Source organism: Neomonachus schauinslandi, chromosome 12 (assembly GCF_002201575.2).
Source record: "Neomonachus schauinslandi chromosome 12, ASM220157v2, whole genome shotgun sequence".
Taxonomy (NCBI): Eukaryota; Metazoa; Chordata; class Mammalia; order Carnivora; family Phocidae; genus Neomonachus; species Neomonachus schauinslandi.
The window spans coordinates 30,698,906-30,720,773 of record NC_058414.1 but is presented as its reverse complement, the minus strand read 5'-3'; the positions used below and the strand labels follow the sequence as shown (position 1 = coordinate 30,720,773).

The 21,868-nt window shown below is 40.8% G+C and overlaps 1 protein-coding gene across 3 annotated transcripts in view; it reads left to right on the top strand.

The window, feature by feature from the left end:
• Positions 1–460: 460 nt before the first annotated feature.
• Positions 461–21,868, top strand: part of ABCB4 (ATP binding cassette subfamily B member 4) — a 71,276-nt gene continuing 49,868 nt past the window's right edge. For all 3 annotated transcript variants that reach the window (XM_021689834.1, XM_021689833.1, XM_021689832.1), the window contains exons 1-8: positions 461–540; positions 3,705–3,756; positions 7,392–7,542; positions 13,376–13,433; positions 15,062–15,253; positions 16,352–16,523; positions 17,586–17,710; positions 20,180–20,351. In XM_021689834.1, the coding sequence (XP_021545509.1) occupies positions 461–540; positions 3,705–3,756; positions 7,392–7,542; positions 13,376–13,433; positions 15,062–15,253; positions 16,352–16,523; positions 17,586–17,710; positions 20,180–20,351 (1,002 nt within the window). The remainder of the gene's footprint in view (positions 541–3,704; positions 3,757–7,391; positions 7,543–13,375; positions 13,434–15,061; positions 15,254–16,351; positions 16,524–17,585; positions 17,711–20,179; positions 20,352–21,868) is intronic.

The following is a 21,868-nucleotide window of genomic DNA, read 5'->3' as shown; positions in this document are numbered from 1 at the left end:
GGAACACCAGGCTGGTGGCTCGCGCGGGTGGGCGGTGGCGAGGGCGCCGGCTGGGCCCCTCCCCCGCGCCTGGCCCGCGGAGGAAGCCCGGTGGGCGGCGGGGCCTGCCCGGGGGGCCGGCGCTGTGGCCGGCGGAGGCCTCGCGCGTAAGGGGGCGCGGCGCGCGCAAGGGGCGGGGGCGAAGCTCCCGCGGGCAAAGTCCGGGCCCCTCGGCCGCAGCGCCCCGCGCGCCGGGCGGCTGCGACAGAGAGCGCGAGGTCCGAGGTGAGTCAGGCCCCGTGCTCCGGGCCGCGGCGGGAAACCCCTGGGCCGGTGCGCGGGAGACCCGGACAGCGGGACCTCCGCCCGGCGCCCCTCATCCCCGTGACCGTGTGCCCGAGGCTGTGGGGAGGCTGGTTGTACTCCCGAGCTGGGCGGGGTGCACCTGGACCTGAGGCTGTTGGTTTCTCCCCAGGTCGAGATGGATCTTGAGGCGGGAAGGAACGGAACTGTCCCGCGCCCCAGGAGAGCGGAGGGCGACTTTGAGCTGGGCTGCAGCAGGTACCTCGCCAGCAGGCACCGCTTTCCGTCACACGCCCATCAGCAGGGCCACATTCGGCTTTGGAAAGTGGAGCAAGTCTGTTGATGCCTTTGTGTCAGGGGCTTCTCTGGAGGGTCTTGCCTAAGGTTCTGACTTGCCTCAAGGAGTGTCTCAGAGGCTCCTTTTGGAACAGGCTTAGGAAGAAGAGGCTGCCTTTAAAAGTGCCGCTTGCCCACTTTGTGCCCATATTCGATGAATATCTGTGCTGTGTAACGTTCCTTGCATTATATAACTCAAAACTTTTACAAATAACTTTCATAAACATCATGTGAGTTTTCTTTTTAATAGAGCATGAAACATCTGCTGTTGATGGTTGCGCTTCTTGAACAAGACCAGTGAGGCAAAAAAACAAAACAAAACAAAACCACAACAACAAGAGCAACAGCAACAAAGACCGTCCTCCCCCTGTTAATTCCTCTTTCTCCAGTGTTATCCCCTTCCCCCAGCATCTCGAAGGTTCCCATTTCTCCCTTTGGGGTGGAGAGGGGGACCATAGGGAGCCCCATTCTTCTGTAACCTGCGCTTCCAAATCAGTATTTGTTCAGATGCAAGGGGGAAAACCTCAGCCCTTCATTTGCTTGCTCTTTCTCCAAGGTTTCTCTTTGGTTCTCAGGGACCCTTGTTAAGTGTACTTCACAGGCCTTAGTAGGGGCAGAAACGACCAGTCAGTGGTGTGTTGTCTTTGTTTCCTCTTTCAGTGTGAGAATAGTGAATCATTTTTGCCTTTAGCCTCAAACAGTTTCTGAGGCTCTTATGATCTCTGAGTTCATGCCCAGCCACCCAGAACTAATTGACCTGTGTCATCAAGTAATCACCCAGAGGGACCAATTTATCAGGTTCTGTAGTGTGTCCTCAAGCTGCAAGGGGCCTGATTAGCCAAGTGAAAATATGCCTACCTGATGTTTCAAGAATTATTTTAGTCTGTTAACGTCTTCCTACAGTGCTATTGCTCTATTCATTCTAAGTACCATGGTATGCATTCATAAAAATTTAGCTTGCCAAATAGAATTAGAAAACAGATGGATGGTATTATTTCTACCAGAGGGGGGAAAAATGTGGTTTTCATCAGCTGGCAATATAGGCTGGGATTGACTGTGAATCTATAAATAGATGGCATTTTTATGAAGGCTATTTCTGTATTGCACTGGCTGAGCATTTGATGAGTGCACAAAGGAGCTCTTCGAAAAATGCAGTAATCCTCCAGAACCCAAGGGAGTTCTCAGAAGTGAAGTTCACAGCCTTGTATTGGAAACACAAGAAAACAGTTCAGAAGAGAAATACAGAAAGTTAATAGTAAGTTAAGACTGTAAGATTAAGAAAGTATATGTTGAGACTAATTTTTACTAAAAAAAAAGGCAGACCGAAGGTTATTCATTCCAAGGAAGTCAAGCTCCCTTCAGTTATTTAGGGCAAATGGCAAGTTAGTTATATGCTAGTTCCAATCATGCTGCTATATTGCCTTTGGCACCTTCTTTTGAACATATTTAGTGGCAGATGTCTGTCTGATTTTAACAAATGTTCTAAATAATTTGGGATCAAGTCTTATGAGCAAAACTTTATCACCTACCTAAACTAAAGAATTAACAAATTAAGCTAAATAAATGCATTTAGATTAAAAAAATATCCTCATGGAGTTTACATTATTGTAGGGAGGACAGACATAAAGAATACTTGTGCAGGGGCGCCTGGGTGGCTCAGTTGGTTAAGCGGCTGCCTTCGGCTCAGGTCATGATCCTGGAGTCCCGAGATTGAGTCCGCAGTGGGCTCCCTGCTCAGCGGGGAGTCTGCTTCTCCCTCTGACCCTCCCCCCTCTCATGTGCACGTGCTCTCTCTCTCTCTCTCATTCTCTCTCTCTCAAATACATAAATAAAATCTTAAAAAAAAAAAACAATACTTGGGCAAAATAAGTAAGCTGCAGCAATTAGAAGATAATGAATGCTATGGAAAATGTTAATCGAGGCTAGGGAAATCAGGAGTGCAAGGAGGAAGTAGTCTGTAGTTTTAAATAGGGTGGTTAAGATAGGTCTTATTGGGAAGGCAGTATTTGAGCAAAGACTGGAAAGACATGAGAGGAGGGAGCTGTGTGGGTGCCTGAGGGGACAGCATTCCTGGCAGAGGTATCTGACCACATAAAGACCCTGCTATGAGAACGTGTTTGGTGTGTTCAAAGAATAGCAACAGCAGAGAGGCCAGGGTGGCTTGAAGCAAAGCAAACAGGAATAGGAGTAAGAAATCTGGTCAGAGAGGGCGCCTGGGTGGCTCAGATGGTTAAGCGTCTGCCTTTGGCTCAGGTCATGATCTCAGCGTCCTGGGATGGAGTCCCGCGTGGGGCTCCTGGCTTAGCGGGAAGTCTGCTTCTCCCTCTCCCTCTGCCTCTCCCCCTGCTCACGCTCTCTCTCTGTACCTCTCTGTCTCAAATGAATAAATAAAATCTTAAAAAAAAAAAAGAAATGTGGTCAGAGAGGTAACAGAGACATATCGTGTAGGGGTCAGAATCCAATGTAAGAATTTTGGCTTTTACTCTGAGAAGAATGGGAGCCATTGTAGGCTTTTTGAACAGAGGAGTAGCGTGATATGACTTGAGCTTGGGAATGATTATTTGCATGCTGTGTTGAGGGCAGACTGAAGTTGGCATAATTGAAAGGTAGGGAAACTAGGCAGGAGTTTTCCTGGGCTATTGGGATAGCAGTGAAAGTGATGAGTAGTGGTTGAATTCTAATTATACTGTGAATGTAGAGCCAACAGGATTTCCTGACACCACTCCATATAGTCCTTCAGAAGAGTAGAATTTATTTTTAGGTCAATACAGATTTTTTTAGCAACAGAAGAATTTAATTATTTGGCAGAAATTAACCTATGTATTTTCTTTCTGTGTATGAGCTCTGCAAGGCAGGTGACCATTTCCCATCCAGATATCCGTGTAGTACCTTGGACAGTTACCTTTGCACTTGGTGATTGCCTTGCAGTGTTTGTTAAACTAGATAATTTGGACAATTTGTGGATATCCCTGTTTTATATTTGAAAAATACTTGGATGTGATAACTACTCAAGTTTATATTCAATGGACTGTGAAACATTTGGTAACAGTTTTAAATTCAAACAATCACGTTTTTTTTTTTTACAGCAACCAAGACAAGAAAAAAAAGAGGAGGAAGCTGATTGGACCATTAACTTTGGTAAGCTGTGAAATATTAAATATGAATAATTCTTGTTTTCATTCAAATTTGGTGTCTTGAATCAATAGATGTGGAGCTTCTTGTAGTCAATGAATCACATTCTCAAGGTAGATGATAAAAGAGGTAGGGATAGGCTGGCTATGAAACAGAGCAGAGCTAGGACTAACTAACTGATTTCAGGAAAACACACCTCTGCATTTGTTTCACACACACACACACCCCCCTCACCATCACTACCACCACCACTGTCACACAAACCCACCCGCCAAATTTTGCTTAAAATAAGCTTGCATATAAAGAAAGCGATTGTTAACTACAGAAATTTAGAAGTAAGTAAGAAATCTATTTCACATTTGACTTCCAAGACAATTGATTACATATGGAGTAACTATTAGAGATTCTGATTGTGTTTAACACAATTGTCAGTGCTTTTCTGCTGGCACAATCAAGCCAACATGTTTTGGAAGAAGCCTAATCTGTTTTTCATTTGTAATATGTCTCAGAGAGGTGGGCCAAGAAAGTGTTTGCCTACTTTGAGTAAGTATGATGGGTTTCAGACTATGACAGCCTGTATTCCGTAACAAAGAAGTTGGTATTAAGTGGCATGTCAGCTGAAATCTCCAGCTTAGTAAATAAATGGATGAAAAGACACCAAAACATCCTCTGTCTCAAACATTGGTGCACATTTCTCATGTCGCTACAAAGCCCTTATTCATTCTCATCTCCCTTATTGTTGTAGTGCTTTAGAGAATAAATTGTTTGTAAAACTAGATCTAGTTTTAATGTACATGTTTTAGATCTGCCTCCTTCAGCAAATAAAACACCACAAAACTTGAGGTAGAAACTTAGTGCATTTAATTTGAACCTAAACATTAAAATTTAAATTAAATTGAAATATCTTTTCTGCCTCTGAATAGATTTTTTTTTTTTTTTTGGTCCTGAAAGAGGTTCAGGACAATACCATTTCTAACAAGAATTAGAAATTCATTGTTTGGTTGAAAATCACTTGAATCTAAGTTTGCTTAGGAAACTGTGCTGTTGCTGTGAAATGTTTATAATTTTAAATTTAAGCTTAGAGACAGTGAAATTTTATTTGCTTAGAGACAGTGAAATTTTATTTAAGTAGCATGAAAAGCATTTAAATTGATCCTCAATTTTATGTAAATGCTCACTAAAGAGAACATGACACGATAACCTGATCCTGAGCTTGTAACTGTGGCCGGTAGACCCCAGTGCTCTATGTCCCTTCCCTCAGAGCCACTAAAATGAACCTTGGAAACACTAGTCCCTTTTCTAGCAATTTTCGGGATACTTCTCCATTTGCTCTTGACTATACCTGCTCCCCTTGTTCTGCTCCAGGCTCCACCTGGCTTCTGACCCTTGTGTTCGTGTTTGCCCTGCATGTTTGATGCTGGAATTTGGCCTCCCTATACTGAACTTCTGGAACTCTGTGAGAACAGTTTGCACACCCCTCCTCCCCACCAAGTGTGTCTGACCTCAGACTGCCCTGGCCTGTTGACCCTGTTTGACTCAGCTTCAGCTCTCAAAGACCACACTTCTGCTAAGCCTGACTCATCACTCATTCTCCTAGTGACTGCATCTCATCCCCAAAATGGGGTGGGGTGAGGGAAATGGGTAGAGGGAAAAGATTAAAAAGAGAGGACAGGGACGCCTGGGTGACTCAGTTGATTAAGCATCTGCCTTCAGCTCAGGTCATGATCTCAGTGTCCTGGGATGGAGCCCTGCATCGGGCTCCCTGCTCAGCAGGGAGTCTGCTTCTCCCTCTCCGTCTGCCCCTCCTCCCCCCAGCTCGTGCTCCCTCTCTCTCTCTCAAATAAATAAAAAATCTTTAAAGTCATTAAGCGTCTGCCTTCAGCTCAGGTCATGATCCCAGGGTCCTGGGATCAAGCTCCGCATTGGGATCCCTGCTCCACGGGAAGCCTGCTTCTCCCTCTCCCACTCCCCCTGCTTGTGTTCCCTCTCTTGCTGTGTCTCTCTCTGTCAAATAAATAAATAAAATCTTAAAAAAAATAAAAATAAAAATAAAAAAACAAATAAAAAGGGACAGAGGGAAAGATATAGAGATGGAAATATAAGAGAAGATAGATGTAATCTAGAAGGCAGAGGAAGAGAGAAGACAACAGAGAAAGCCATAGAATAATCAGTCAAAAACGGGAAGAAAACGTGAGAAATGAGAGAGGGCTAAAAAGACAGCGAGGGACAAAGTCTTTGAAGTACTATGACACTGATTGGCTGGTAAGTTCTCGGGTATTGTACATGTCACTGTAACAACTGGTGTCCGCCTTCTAAGTGATAGTACTAAGTACACTGTACAGTGATAGTACTAAGTCTAGGATGGTTGGTGGGGCCCCTACCTCTTTCTAACGTCAGTTTCCACACTGTGCACTCTAGGATTTCCCCTGCAGGGAGTTCCCTGAGCACTGCATGCAGTTTCTAGGCACCTTGCTCTTCTCAGCCTGAACACCCCTACTTCATCTGTACCCCCCAATTCTTCTTCAGCAAATTCTCCCGTATCATTCCAGATTCTGCAGGGAGCATCGTCTCCTAAAGTACACATGTAGGCACTCCCTAATGTTTTCTCATTTCACTTCTGAGCTGCCTTTTAAAAAGCTAACTGAAACCTCTTTTTTTTTTTAAAGATTTTATTTATTTATTTATTTGAGAGAGAGGATGAGAGGAGAGAGAGAGCACATGAGAGGGGGGAGGGTCAGAGGGAGAAGCAGACTCCCTGCTGAGCAGGGAGCCCGATGCGGGACTCGATCCCGGGACTCCAGGATCATGACCTGAGCCGAGGGCAGTCGCTTAACCAACTGAGCCACCCAGGCACCCTAACTGAAACCTCTTAAAGAGAACTTATCCGTAAGACTCAGGAGATCTGTTTTCTCCCTATTTGTAATTCTCTCTCTGAAATATTTTGAATATTGTTTTAAAGGATGTGCTGTGTGTGTGCATGTATGTGTACTTAGTGTTTACTCCTAGCTGTTTTTAACTCACTACATAAGGAACTCTGGAAGATCAAACCACATTTCTTAATGGAACTAAACTTTTATCCCTTCCGATTATATTGTAATCATTCAACCAAAGAAGATACTGATGAAACAGAATCAGATTATTTCTTCACAGGATATAAAATAAAGAATCATAAAATTAATCTGACAAGAATTTGGATGGAACTCTTCTTCTTCCCTATTACATTTATCTGCAACTACTGACCTTAGATAAAGTACTGACCTTAGATAAAGTACTGACCTTAAATAAAAGTACTGACCTTAGAGGCGCCTGGGTGGCTCAGTTGGTGAAGTGTCTGACTCTTGGTTTTGGCTCAGGTCATGATCTCAGGGTCCTGGGATCGAGCCCCATAATGGGCTCCTGCGGGGCTCTGCACTCAGTGGGGAATCTGCTTAAGGATTCTCTCACTCTCCCTCTGCCCTGCTCCCCCACCCCCACTCACTCTCGCACGCTCTCTCTCTCTTTAAAAGCAATCAGTCAATCAATCAATCTTTTTTTTTTTAAGTATTGACCTTAAATAAAAATCCAAAGAACATCTAGTTGTGGATAAAGAAAAATTCTTTTCTATAACGTATTCTTTTATTTCCTTTCTTTTTATTTTTTAGTTTCGATATTCTGACTGGCAGGATAAATTATTGATGTCCCTGGGCACCATCATGGCCATAGCTCACGGATCAGGTCTCCCCCTCATGATGATAGTATTTGGACAAATGACTGACAAATTTGTTGATACTGCAGGAAACTTCTCCTTTCCAGGTAAGCATTTGTGTATTTAAAAAAACAAAACAAAACATACATTGTACTCCTTTAACTGGATGAAAGATCAGAAGTTGATTTTGCTCTTTCTCATCAACTTGTTTAATGGTTTGCACTTCTGACTGACTCCAGATATCACTGAAGAAGTTATAAAATTCTCAGAAAATTCCTTGAATCCTCATTTAAATTTCAACAACTAGATCTCTCCTGTTTGACTTTTAATACAGAGTAAGGGCTTTGCATCTAAATAAAGCAGGGAAATCCCTCTACTTGAGGACAGTGGAACTATAATCTGAATATATCTATGCAATGTCCATCCCTTTGGTGATTACGGACACATTTCAAAATACTTCAGTTAGTATGGCCCTACTTCTTAGCTATACTCAGCTTGTAAATCTGTTGCTGGTTTTCTTTTTCTTTTCTCTCCCTGCACGCTTTTTGTAAAAATTCTATCCATCTTCTGTCTCTAATTTGTGGATCAACCAGGTTGACTGGAACTTGATCTAACACTTCACTAAAGAGTGAATGGTTTCAATATGAGAATGATGTGTTTTGAAACTCACACAGAGGAATGTGATTACTGAAGAGTCAAAGGAGTCCCATAAGTTAATGTCATCTGTAAGAGGGACTGTGGCAACAGCCCTGGAGTCAGGTTCCAGTGGACAGGGTTATTTTCATATTAGCCAGATTCAACAGTGAAAGTGAAATCTTGATGCTTTCTACCAAGCCTGATGGCTCAGTTCTTCCCAAGAGATTTTGTGGGCACTAGGCTGGAGAAGATTGAGTGAAGCTTTATTGGCACACAGATGGTGGAATATAAGGGGGAAAAAAAACTGATAAAGGAAAGGCAGCTTACATAGCAAAGATACCTGAGAAAAAGTGGACTCTGTCATTCAGATCAGGTAGGAGTTCTCAGTGTTTGCTGATTCAGAACTATGTATTTGGTTAGCACTGCAGAGCTTAAGTGTTATTACCTAAGAGAATAGGATTGCTTGATTTATACAATAGGATCTGTTTACATAAACATTAATATCTTTTAGAAATCTAGTAAAAGTGCCTTTTTATTTTTTTTTATTAAAGATTTTATTTATTTGTCAGTGAGTGAGAGAGAGAGCGCACAAGCAGGGGAAGCAGCAGCTAGAGAGAGAGGCTGGGATCGCAGAGGGGACTCTGGGATCATGACCTGAGCCAAAGGCAGACACTTAACCAACTGAGCCACCCAGGTGCCCCTAAAGAATAAACTTAAATAAACATCATCTCTATGAGATGAGCAAGTGAGCTCTGCTAAGGCTAAGTACAGCTAAGTACCTGATCTTCTCTCAACTTCCATGATTTTTGCTAAACCCTAGAACTCTCAATATACCGGCAAGCTCTCTGGATTTAGACTGAGTATGAAATTTAAAGATTTCACTTTCTCCAAAGAGGAATGACAATATTATCTTTACAAACTACTAAAGAGTGGACATTGGAAATTAATAACATTTGAGGGACTTCCCATCGCAAATCCCCTATGACAGCCTATAAGCCTAATCACAAATGTGGCTATAGAAGAGCAACAGGCGTTTCATCTGGAAGCTATAGAAAGTAAGCTGGCAACTCTGGGGAGTTTATCACCCCAGCAGTCACAGGTTTTTAAGTGACTGGTTCATGCCATTCCCCGGAGAGACCTTGAATTTGGCCCTGGGCACAGCACATGGCACCGTCTGCCATGCCCAGCTTCAAAGCTATTTGCTTGCATAATTAGAAACAAGTGAAAAAACAAACAAACTGTTCCAAATAAGAAAGTTGTGGAAGTATTCTGGTGTTAATGAAAACAAAAACAAGACTGATAAAATTGGTCCAAACACTAACTCATCTGTGCTAAGTGTGTGGCATTATTTTAACTTCATTTAAAAAAAAAAAACTTAGTCGAGATAAAATACATAACAAAATTTACCATCTTAACCATTTTTAAGTATACAGTTCGGTAGTGTTAAGTATATTCACACTGTTGTACAATCAATCTCCAGAACTTTTTCATCTTGTAAAACTGAAACTCTGTGACCATCAAACCAGCAGCCCTGCATCAGTCTCCGCACTCAGCACAGAATCTGCTTGTCCTTCTCCCTCTCCCATCTTGTTCTCTCTCTGTCTCTCAAATAAATAAATACAAATCTTTTTTAAAAGGCACTTTTGGGACACCTGAGTGGCTCAGTCAGTTAAGCATCTGCCTTCGGCTCAGGTCATGATCGCAGGGTCCTGGGATCGAGTCCCGCATCGGGCTCCCTGCTCCGCGGGGAGCCTGCTTCTCCCTCTCCCTCTGCTGTGCTCTCTCTCTATCTCTCTCAAATAAATAAATAAAAATCTTTTTAAAAAAGTCTATTCTTTAGAATTGTTGGACTCTTGGACAGTTGGACTTAATGGGAGTCAAATAGGCAGGGAATGTTAAAAGAAAACAAGGTTTAAATTACTGGAGGGTTTGACAGTGAACGATTGTGAAGAGAGCGCATCGTGTCAACAGAATAAAGCTCCTCAGTGACAGGTTTGTTCCCTCACGATGACTCAGCTGTGCAGAAACTATGCACATTCTGCATCCAAAACCTCAAGGACAGAGTCAGAGGAGACATTTTTTATGCAGAGTATTAGGAACTTGATATATTTTATGTCAGATCTATGTGACTGTAATGAGCTAGAAAATTCTGTGGAGAAATCAGTACACCCTGCATGCCTTTGCATTGCTGCGTGGTTGAGAGGAAAAGGCATATTGGAGACCCCAGTTACCTTAACTAACTGTATGTACTGCCTGTGTACATGCACCAACACTTTGTTTTGTGCTGAATATTTCTGTATGATAAGAGAAGTTCTAGGCAGAATTGAGGAAGGCAGACATTGACTTGAGACTTAAACATGACAGGACTCTCTGTGTAATGTCTCACTAGGTAACCCTTAAGATGTGCAGTTATTTAGACCCTTCACTTACCAGCTGTTTGACTTGGGCAAGTTACTTAACCTTGTCATTCTTACTGTGCTCATCTTTGAAAGGTGATCATAGACTTACTGATAGAATTAAATGAGATGATTTATGTAAAGCGCTGGAAGATAGTAAATGATCAATAAATATTGGGGAAAACTTGCTGTGAAAACTTGGAAATGAAATGACCACTCTAAAATTCTGTTTCTTCATCCATAAAATGAATGGACTTTATGGGAGCTCTCTAAAATAAATGGGCAGCTTCAAGAATTCTCCATTTCCTTGTTCTGGGAGGCATTCAGGCAGAACAGAGTGAGAGTTCTCCATCCCAGCACATTAGAATCAAATGAGGATACTTTTTTAGAAATGTGATGCTCTAGACTCAGCCTGAGGTTCTGATTGAACTGTTCTTGCATGGAGCCTGGGCACCTGTATATTTTTCAAGCTCTTGCATGTCAGTCTAACAGGCACATAACATTGAGAACCCCTGAACCAGTTGACTTGGAGATTGTTTATGAAACTGAGGTATAGCAGGTAGCATCTGAGAAGACCAGGCCGAGGCCCTTTCAAATCTAGAGTCCCATTCGATTCCCAGATCTAGAATTCCAGATCTAGAGCCCCATGAGATGTCTAGATCTAGAATCCTGTGAGATTTCCAGAGATTTCTAGATTCCACCTAGAATCCCAGGTCTAGAGCCCCATGAGATTTCCTGGTCTAGAATTCCAGATCTAGAATCCCATGAGATTTTTTCTGACCTAGAATTTCAGATCTAGAGTCCCATAAGATTTCCTGGTCTAGAATTCCAGATCTAGAATCCCATGGCTTTTCTGGGAATACATCAACACACATCTGCCTTACCTTAGTCCTCGGGCAGCAGAAACTCTCGTAGGAGCTCCTAGGGTTATTAACCCAGGCCTAGATTGCCATTCTTGGCTTGGACTCTGAAAAAGGAGCATTTCAAATTATGAATGCCCATAGTTTTTTATTTCCTAGGAGGGAGAATCAGTCTGAGTTATAATATCCTCACTGAGAGAATGTAAACATTTGAGGTAGGCATTTGGAGGAGAGTAAAATTCATTTAAGATTCTACATGATTTTTAAGTTCTGGGGAAAAATTAACTCTGTACACATATATGTAGGGTTTTCCCAAGGTTCAAACAATGATTTCCACCATTACCAAGTTTTAAGTAGCTTGTCTGCCTGTGATTCCAAATACAGTTCCAATTGAGCATCTCCAAGTTGCCATATTTAAGAACTCATAGAGGAACTGAGTACACACAACTGAACTGATAAGAACAGAAGTAAAATAGGGTCTAATTCCTCCTGGATCTGATAGCTGATGGAGAGCTAGATTAACAAGAGGAAACACTTTACTCTGAACATCAGTAGAAGTTACAGTTTTGAGGGAGAAATTATGCCATAGTCAGGGAAGCATGCCTGGTAATTGATCCCGACAGTAGTTTGAGTTTAAATACATTTTGACCTTAGCCCCTTTTGGAAGAAGATGAGGAAGATACCAGAAAACATGACTACTGGGTTATTTATACATGATAAGTAAACAAAAACTAGTTTCTGCCCTTGCATCATGGTAAATGGGAAATACCTACTCTGGTATGTTTTCTCAACAATGCTGTGGCGATATTTTGTCCTTTTATTTTGACATAGTCTGTTTCCTTTATACCTTTTCATTTTGTATTTTTTAAAATTTTTTAAAGGATTTCATTTATTTATTTGAGAGAGAGAGAGCTCAAGTGCACGAGTCAGGGGGGAGGGGCAAAGGGAGAGGGAGAAGCAGACTCCCCACTGTGTGGGTTGCCCAACGCGGGGCTCATTCCCAGGACCCCAGGATCATGACCTGAGCTGAAGGCAGACGCTTAACCAACTAAGCCACCCAGGTGCCCCTCACTTTGTGTTTTTTAAAAAGTGAAAATAAGTCATTACCACATGAAACAATCAGTGTAGTATAAAGTTAGGAGCTATGTGTATAGTGAGGACTCTCAGCCTGCTTGCTAACTATGTGACTTTGGATAAGTTACTTTATCACTCTGTGCCTCAATTTCCTCATCTGTGAGATGGGGATTCACAAAACAGTCCTACCTCATAGGGTTGTGGTGAAAATTAAATGAATTAATACATGTAGAGTGTTCAGAACAGAGCCTGGCAGATAATAAAGGCTCAATACATGCTGGCTATTACTAAAACAGGAATGGCACATAGGCATTTTTATCAAATTAGTTCAAATTAATAGACAATGTATTTCCTTCCAATTAATAGCACTTTAAAAATACCAGAAAACAGTTTTGCCAGCAAACAGGATGTGGAATGCAGGATGATGACCAGTTCCCAGTGATCCACTGTCTCATCTTTAGACGACTCACTTAATCTTCCTTGTCTCTAATTTCCCTCCTTTACAATGCATGTTATTCAGCCTTTGTATTTCTTATGTCAAAAGGAAGCATGCAAGAGAAAACACGCATGTATTAAAATAAAACTAACAGAAACAATTACCTGTAAAGTGCTTTTAGCCACTAAGAAAATATGCCCCTTAAATCCTGTATTTTCTCTTGAGACCATTTCCTTTTCCTCCTCTGCCTTCTATATGCCCTGAATGCCCTCCATCAGCTCCTCTCTGCTGCCTTAGGAAGCCCTTTTTGCTAAAGGCCTGAGACTGCCAGGATCAGGGGCGAACCTAGGAGGGCTGTCTTTCCCCATCTGGGCCCTAGATGTCCTGCACCTAAATCCTTGGACTCTTTATTTGAGCAAAGTGAAAAGAATTCACTGAGGTTGAAAAGAAAAAAAAGATTTTTAAAACCTAGTAACATCTATTAATAGTTCAACCTTTCAAAAATGTCTTATTTTTGTTTTGTTTTGTTTTTATTTAGTGAATTTTTCATTGTCAATGCTAAATCCAGGCAGAATTCTGGAAGAAGAAATGACTAGGTAATTGGCTAATGCATACATATATATATATATGTAGGTATTATATATATAAATATGTACATCTATATATAAATATTTATGATATACTTTTAAAAGTGTTTTATTTGAGGATAATTGCAAACTTTCAGAGAATTTTAAGAATATACAAAGAGTCTCTGTATACTCTTTACTTTTTATTATATTCTTTGACCTATTGTTATCATTTTTTTTAAGATTTATTTATTTATTTTAGAGGGAGACAGAGAGAGAGAGAGAGAGAGAGAGAACATGAGCCAGGTAGGGGCAGAGGGGAGAGAGAATCTCAAGCAGACTCCCTGCTGAGAGTGGAGCCTGACGTCGGGCCCCATTCCAGGACCCTGAGCTCATGACCTGAGCTGAAATCAAGAGTCAACAACTTAACTGACCGAGCCACCCAGGCACCCCTGAATTATTATTATCATTTATACCCACCCCCCGACCTCCACCATCTGAAGTAACTTGCATACATCATCATGGCTCCTTACTCATAAATACTTCAGTGTGGTTCCTAAGCATAGGATACTCTCTTCATAACCATAGCACGATTATCAACTCCAGTAAATGTAATATTGATAGAGTACTTTGATCTAATCCACCATCTGTATTCCAAGTTTGTCGGTTGATCCAATAATGTCTTTTATGGCGTTTTCCCTTCCTTCAGCCTTAATAGAAATCTCAAAAGTCTGTGACATAATGTTTGTGTGTTTACTTATCAATTAATGTTGCTGATTTAAATGAGCTCCATCTGTATGTTACTGCAGGCCTGAAAGGCTTCTATCTGGAAACAGTTTGTAAAATTATATAAAAAGTATCTTTGAAAGTATCAAAACTGAATATGTTCTTATTTTTTTTTAATTCTATTTATTTGAGCATGAGCAGGGCAGAGGGAGAGGGAGAAGCAGACTCCCTGCTGAACAGGGAGCCCAATGCGGGGCTCGATCCCAGGACCCTGGGATCATGACCTGAGCCGAAGGCAGACGCTTAACTGACTGAGCCACCCAGGCACCCCAAATTTGTTCTTTTTAAAGATACTAACTTTCCTCTAATTTAGTTAAGACTTCACTCAAAGTTAGTTTGAATTTATGATGTTTTTAGCATACTATTAAAAAATATTTTTGAATTCTGCCAAAGAGCAAGAGGGTTTTTGTTTTTGTGTTTTTTGGCGGGGGTTGGGGGGTCTTGCTGTGAACAATATGAGAAAACTTACACTAAGTACCATTTCACATGCTCGATCTGTTTATTCCATATGTGAATAGTAGTGAACTTTTTCAATACAATAAGATATGCAAGTCTAGAATCTTAATTATGAAAGAAGAATCACACCATATCTACAAATTGTCAGTATCAGTTTTAAGATGATTCATTAACACCATTATTTTTTGCACTTAACCACAAAATGTATCTGTTTTCTGGTAATTCAAGTGAATAGATTTGCCATCATCCTCTTCTAGTTTAAGAAAGAGAAGAGAAAAAATGTTAATGTGTCTTTGTTACAATGTCCTACACAATCTATATGATTTCAGTAAACTTAACTCCCAATTTTGAAGATTTTTCCTGAAAGAGATGAATAAAGAAGAGTATTTAAAAGAAACTTTATAATTATTTTCCAGGTATGCATACTATTACTCAGGGTTAGGTGCTGGAGTTCTTGTTGCTGCCTATATACAAGTTTCATTTTGGACTTTGGCAGCCGGCCGACAAATCAGGAAAATCAGGCAAGAGTTTTTTCACGCTATTCTACGACAAGAAATAGGCTGGTTTGATGTCAGCGACACCACGGAACTCAATACACGGTTAACCGAGTAAGTGTATTGTTTATGTCACACTTTCATAACAAAATGAACCACTAACTATGTGAAAATGTGTCATGGTTAGACTTTAAATTAAAAAAATTACTAGATGAAACGTTTGAGACGAATGGGGACTAGATCATCCGACAGCCATTTCTAGCATTTACGTTCTGTGCTCCCATGCATTTTCCTTATCTGTTAGTTTGTTCTTCTCAGTGATTTAATAGGTTAATTTGAAGACTGAGCTCACATCTTACATTTATTTATCTCTCCGTGGAGCTTGCTACAGGGCCTGACAGATGTTATCCGTTCAATTAAGATGGTTGAATGAATGAGTATATGTGTGCGTGAAGTCACAGCAAGACTTGTCTTCGTAATTGTTGGCTCTTCACTTATTCGACAAATATTTGAGGGCCTATTATATGCCACGCACTCTTCTAGATATTTATGATATACCAGTGAACAAGACAAAGATCTCTGTCCTCTTGTTTCTTACTTTCCAGCAGGGGGAGATAGATGACAAACTTTGTCTTACTGGAGTTCCCAGCAAAAGAGTCCTAAATAAATGAAGTTAAAAAATCAGGGCAGGTCAAGGCATTTAGGACCTGGTTGGCCTCACTAAGGACTTCAGCTTTGACTCATAGTGAAATGGGCGGCCATTGGGAGTTTTGATCTGAGGAGTAACACGTTCAGACTTCCATTTTCAAAGGATCACACTGGTTGCTATTTTGAGAAGAAAGTGGGTTGAGAGTAGGGCCGAGGGTAGAAGCAAGTAGCCCTTCCCTATTACTGTTGCAATGCCCTTCCTAACTCCTGCTTTTAAACAATTGGACTCATATGTTCAGAATGCTAATGCTTCTCGAATAGGATTAACTAATTTAATAGCATCAACTTTAATGATACGAACTTCTTAGAGGCATGAACTGAACCTGAATTTCTTCCTTTGTACAGTATTTAGGTGGGGAAAAATCCCATTCAAGAGGCTAACTGTGAATGAGGCTTGCAGTAGTGTAAACGAGATTTACCTGTCTATGTGTTTGTTCAATGTCTGCTTCGGCTCTCTGATTGAAGACCTCCTGCCCGTAACCACTTAGGTGTGATCTTTTTTAGTGACATCTCCAAAATCAGTGAAGGAATTGGTGACAAGGTTGGAATGTTCTTTCAAGCAGTAGCCACGTTTTTTGCAGGATTCATAGTAGGGTTTGTTAGAGGATGGAAGCTCACCCTTGTGATAATGGCCATCAGCCCTATCCTGGGACTCTCCGCAGCTGTCTGGGCAAAGGTGTGTGAATCGGGGGCATTTTCTTGTGGGTTAGCCCACACGTGCAAGAGTTATTTTTAACATGCAGGGTTCTGGTTCTTGTCACTGTCCAGATCTGTGTGACATGTCAGTTGAAACCACATTTAAAAGCATGTTGTTAATGCCGTAATAAAGAAATCCATTTTTAATATGATTTAAAATGTCAGTTTCTACCTCACAGATTTTTTGCACTGCTATTATTTGTTTGGGTAAATCTGCTGGCATAGTAGTTTAAACCACTTAAATGGTTATGTCCCTATTTAAGGAAACAGTTTTAAAACATAACATTCTTCCAAACCATTGCATGAATATAAGAAAAAATAAAGTTTGGATTTGTTTTATTCATTTTTAATTGTTACATGTGACAATTAAGTGGCACTCTGCCAATTTGGCCTTGCCCTAAAATAAATAAATAAATAAATAAATAAATAAATAAATAAATATGTAATTAACCTGTTCTACTTCAGACAACACTGCAGAGTTGAGAAATTTTACTGACAATTTTGCTCTTCTGGAGGTTGATGATATGCTTAGTGAATTACTCGTATCTCTTTTATTTCGATTATTCCTTTACCTGTCTCCTGCAACATCTTGTTTAGTTGTCTTATTATTAAGCAGAATGCCCATGAGCAGATCTGGAAGTATTGTTTTCATAGTAATTAAAATCGTGATACAATAAAGGAAAGAATAGTGACTTTCCAAAGGAGTAAGGTTTTAGTTTAGTTTATTTTGCAATTAGCAGAGAAGAAAACATGGTAGGTGTGGAACTTGACATTAATCCTCAAGATGCTATGTAGAGAATTATATGTGGATTTTCTGTTCCTGACTACTCTTGGGAGCATTCCACCAGGGTAGATCAGATCTAGCCTTTGTAGAGGGTGAAAGGATCCACTGGATCTGGTACACGGGCTGTTGTTTACTTCATGATGTCAGTGTCTGGGAAGGGATAGGGTTTGGGAAGAAAAAGCAAGTTAAAGAGTTGATCAGACTGTCTTTTAAATTTTCTCCCCATATGAAAGTCACGGATGTGTCTCCTCTGTCCAGATACTCTCAGCATTTAGTGACAAAGAACTAGCTGCATATGCCAAAGCGGGCGCAGTGGCCGAAGAGGCTCTGGGGGCCATCAGGACGGTGATAGCGTTTGGAGGCCAGAACAAAGAGCTGGAGAGGTCAGGAATGTTCTTTGTCCACTAGTTCAAAGAACCCTCTTTTGCATTTTGTTGCTCACTCTTTTGTGGTGTGTGTTGTGTTTACTACTTTCTTTTTCTTAATATTAACCCCTCCCCCACAAAATATGGGGACACTTTGCTGATGTCTGGAGTTGAATGTCAACCCCTAAAGCAGGGTTCTTACCCTTTTTAAGTTCCACGGACTCCTTCGGCAGTCTGATGAAGCCTACGGACTCCCTCCTTAGAATAGTAATTTTAAATGCCTAAGACAAAATACAGAGGATTACGAAGGAAACCAATTATAGTGAAGTACAGTTTTCAAAATATTTTTAAATTGTGATACAGTAAATACCTGCCTTTGTTGTTAGCGTATTAAATAATAAGAGCAAACTATGGGTTCAGTAACTATTATAACTCTGAGGTAGAAATGCAGGTAAAAGATACTTCAAGATATTTGTTTCAAGTGTAACATGATATAAAAATGATCCGTGATATAAAAATGATCCGTGATCTCTACTGGCAACAAAGCCATAGTTCCTGCTAATTCTGCGGTGGTTTGTTGCCTATGCTGATAATCCAAGGAAATGCTACATTTCAGATACAGGTTAGTGAAAATAATTATATAATTGTTTCCACATTCGAATTCCTTGACCATGGATCCCAGGCCACATAGCCCTGCTCTACAGGAACCTGATAGGTAAAAACCAAAATGCCAGAACAAAGCCCACGGATAAAGGCTAGTCTGTTTTTCTTTAATGTCCCCAACAAGTGTTCTGTAAATAACATGCCCTAATACAAAGTATGATTCTGCATCAAGTCTTGCCGTTCCGTGGGACTTCTGGTACCCACAACTTTTTGCAAGAGAAATTCTCTGGAAATTCTCCCGCCTTAGAAGCCAAGTTGCCCCCTAGTCCCTCCATTTTCGTTCCCTATTTTTCCATTCTGTGGGCCCTCTTCAAAAGCGCCATGTTCCTGGTTCTCTGATCTCTTCCTGTTTCTCACTGCTGCTTCCTGTATCCAGTAGCCCACACACAGCAGCCTAACCCTCCCTGGGACCTCTGGGTGGGCGTGTGATCAGTACCGCTCCGTTAGCTGCAGTAAGCAAGCCGCCTCAGCGCAGGTCATTACAGCGTGTCCTCCACTGTCCCCGGAGCCTGGTGTCACATGGGGGCTGACCTGAATCGCCCTGGGCCTTGGGGCTCAGCCACACAAGACCAATCACAGGGCTGGAGGCTCCCCAGGGACGCAGCTCTGCAGAAGGAAAGCGGGGAGAGCTCACTGAAAAGTAGGCTGCTTCAAGTAATTAGACACGGAAACTTTTTGGTGGCAACTGCATTTTTTTAAAAAACTAATGAATCCTCAACATCTCATTTGGTTAAACTAAAAAAAAAAAGGTATCTGTTTTTATTAGAAACACTATTTTATATGATATTACCCCCCACAGTCTCATTTTATATGTCTTGTGTTTTTTCCTAATTTTAGGAAGCCAAAATTAAATACACACTTTCTGTACCTAGCGTGGAAAAGTAGATTTAATTTAAACTGATGTAAACAGAAATTGTAATTTAACAGACCCATTATAGACATTTGTACCTTTGTATCGACTTCTAGAAGCCAGTAATAGGAATTTTAATTGTTACTCAAAAATGTAATAGAATGAGCACTCTTCAGGAGGAGATTAAATTCTAAAACAACAATAGGAATAATGAGAGGAATAGAAATCACCAGGTTTTGCCAGGTGTGTTGTGGTAACCACTCTCTGTAATTATCTTTCAGTATCAGAATTATCTTGCAAGGTAGGCATTATTAACTCCATTTTACAGATAATGTAACTAAAATCTAGAAAAATTGAGAAAGAACCCTGTATGTAGTGACCACTTTAGAACCTTGTGCCCTGGCTTGACAGTGGAAGATCAGCCTGACCAAAAAACACAAAACAAAACAAAACAAAACAAAACAAAGGCCCAAGTTTAAGTACAAGAATGTGTAAAATTCCAGTTCCTCACCCAAATGGGCAATAGAGGAAGGTTTTTCTTTTCTCTAGAGAAGAGAAATTGAGCTGTGTAAAGAATCAATTGTAAGCATCCCGCAGCGTATTTACGTTTTAGTGCCATTCTCCTTTGACTTGGTTTCTCTTCTCCCTCCCAAACTTTGGCTCGTGATGCTGGCCGGGAAGGTGATGGCGAAGCTCTTCCATATCCCAGGAGACGTTCAATCCTAGAACAGCTACAGGAACCCTGGTTAGACTGGAAGGGACCAAGGGAGACGAGTCCAGGCCAGTAAAGAGAAGGCTCAGATGGGTTCTAGTCCTGGCTGATCCTGAATTGGCTCAATTCCCAGGAAGTTGGGTTTCAGCAGGGTTTCTTATTGTGTTGGCATTGTTCCTTAAACCTCCAACTATACGGGAGTTGAACCTGGCTCTGATTATGGATTGTTTTCTTGTTACGCTTTCCCCTCATTTTCTGGTAGGTATGAGAAACATCTAGAAAATGCCAAAAAGATTGGAATTAAAAAAGCTATTTCAGCAAACATTTCTATGGGCATCGCCTTCCTGTTAATATATGCGTCATATGCCCTGGCCTTCTGGTATGGATCCACTTTGATTCTATCAAAAGAATATACTATTGGAAATGCAATGACCGTAAGTAGTTTTCCTAATATTTATGAAGAAACCAAAAATATTGTTTATCCATCTACCTTGTGTTTTCTTTCATACTCCTCATTTTCGAAGAATGAGCCTGATTATAGGCTTTTCTCTTTTGGTGAACCTTTGCTCTGTCCTGTGGGAAGAGCTCGCCTTCTAGAATACACAAGGCACAATTATGAGCTGGGGGCAAAAAAGTAGCATGTAGTTAGACCACTTGAGAAGCTATACATCATATAAAAGGAAGTAAAAATTGAATGAATTTACGAATGAACAAATATGGATTGGAGGCATCCTCTTTCTGCCATTGAGTTTTCGTTATATAAAAAAGTAAACATTATTATAGACAGGTCATAGTATGCAGGATGCTAAGTTACATAATATAAAACATCAGCTACCCAAAATATAAGATGGAAAATTATTCTGTTTTTCAGAATGAACATAGGTTTATTTTATGATTCTGAAAATAATATCTACTAGTTACACAAAGGATTAGAATACAGAATTTTTAAAATTACAAATTACTTAGAATCTAATAATCCATATATACTTAATGATAAGTTTTGGTATAGATCTCCCAGATATGTATATATGTATATGTATATATATATATATGTTTTTTTCTTTCAAAACTGGGATTGTATTATGTGTATCTTTTTATAACCACTTTTTAAAAAGATTTACTTATTTATATTAGAGAAAGAGAAAGAGCGCACAAGCATGGGGAGGGGCAAGGGGAAGGAAAGGGAGAGGGAGAGAATCCTCAAGCACACTCCCTGCTAAGTGCAGAGCCTGCCATGGGGCTTGATCCCAGGACCCCAAGATCGTGAACTGAGCTGAAATCAAAAGTCTGCTGCTTAACTGACTGAGCTACCAGGCACCCCTATATCCTTTTTTATAAACCAGCAATATTTTGTGACCAGCTTTATGTGTCAGTGATTTGCATGTAACCATTCAAAGAGCAATCTTTTAAAACTTACACTTCTCTGTGTTTCTAAAGAGAGGATGCTGATGACCCCAATTTGGCTCTTTGGTGACGCATGAAGACCATTATGAAAATTAATTATTTTGAAATGTTTTCCAGAATGGTATCTTCAGATTCCATTAGGTGTTGAGGGCTGCTTCCTGGATGAGCTTTTATAATTGTGGGGTAGATTTTTTTTCCTTTTCTTTTTCTGGGGGGTTGATTTTTTCTCATATTGGCCTCCTTTCTGGTGGTCAACTTGGAAGTTCTCCACCTTCTTCATTTCCTCACTTGCAAAATTTTGTAAAGAAGAGAGAGAAAATCCTGACTCCTCTCTCTGGCCCAGTCTTTGCATTTGTACCACGTGGACAGTGACATCTCCCCCCCCCAGGGCTGGAGAGTGGGGACCCACAATGCACAGAGCCCAACCACACCCTCTGTGTAAAGGGAAAGAGCCCTGGTGCATGAACTTTATAACATCTACTTTGGTAGAGACTTTTTTTTGCTTCCTTACTGGTTCTTATCTGTATTGCAGACAGTGGATAGGTAT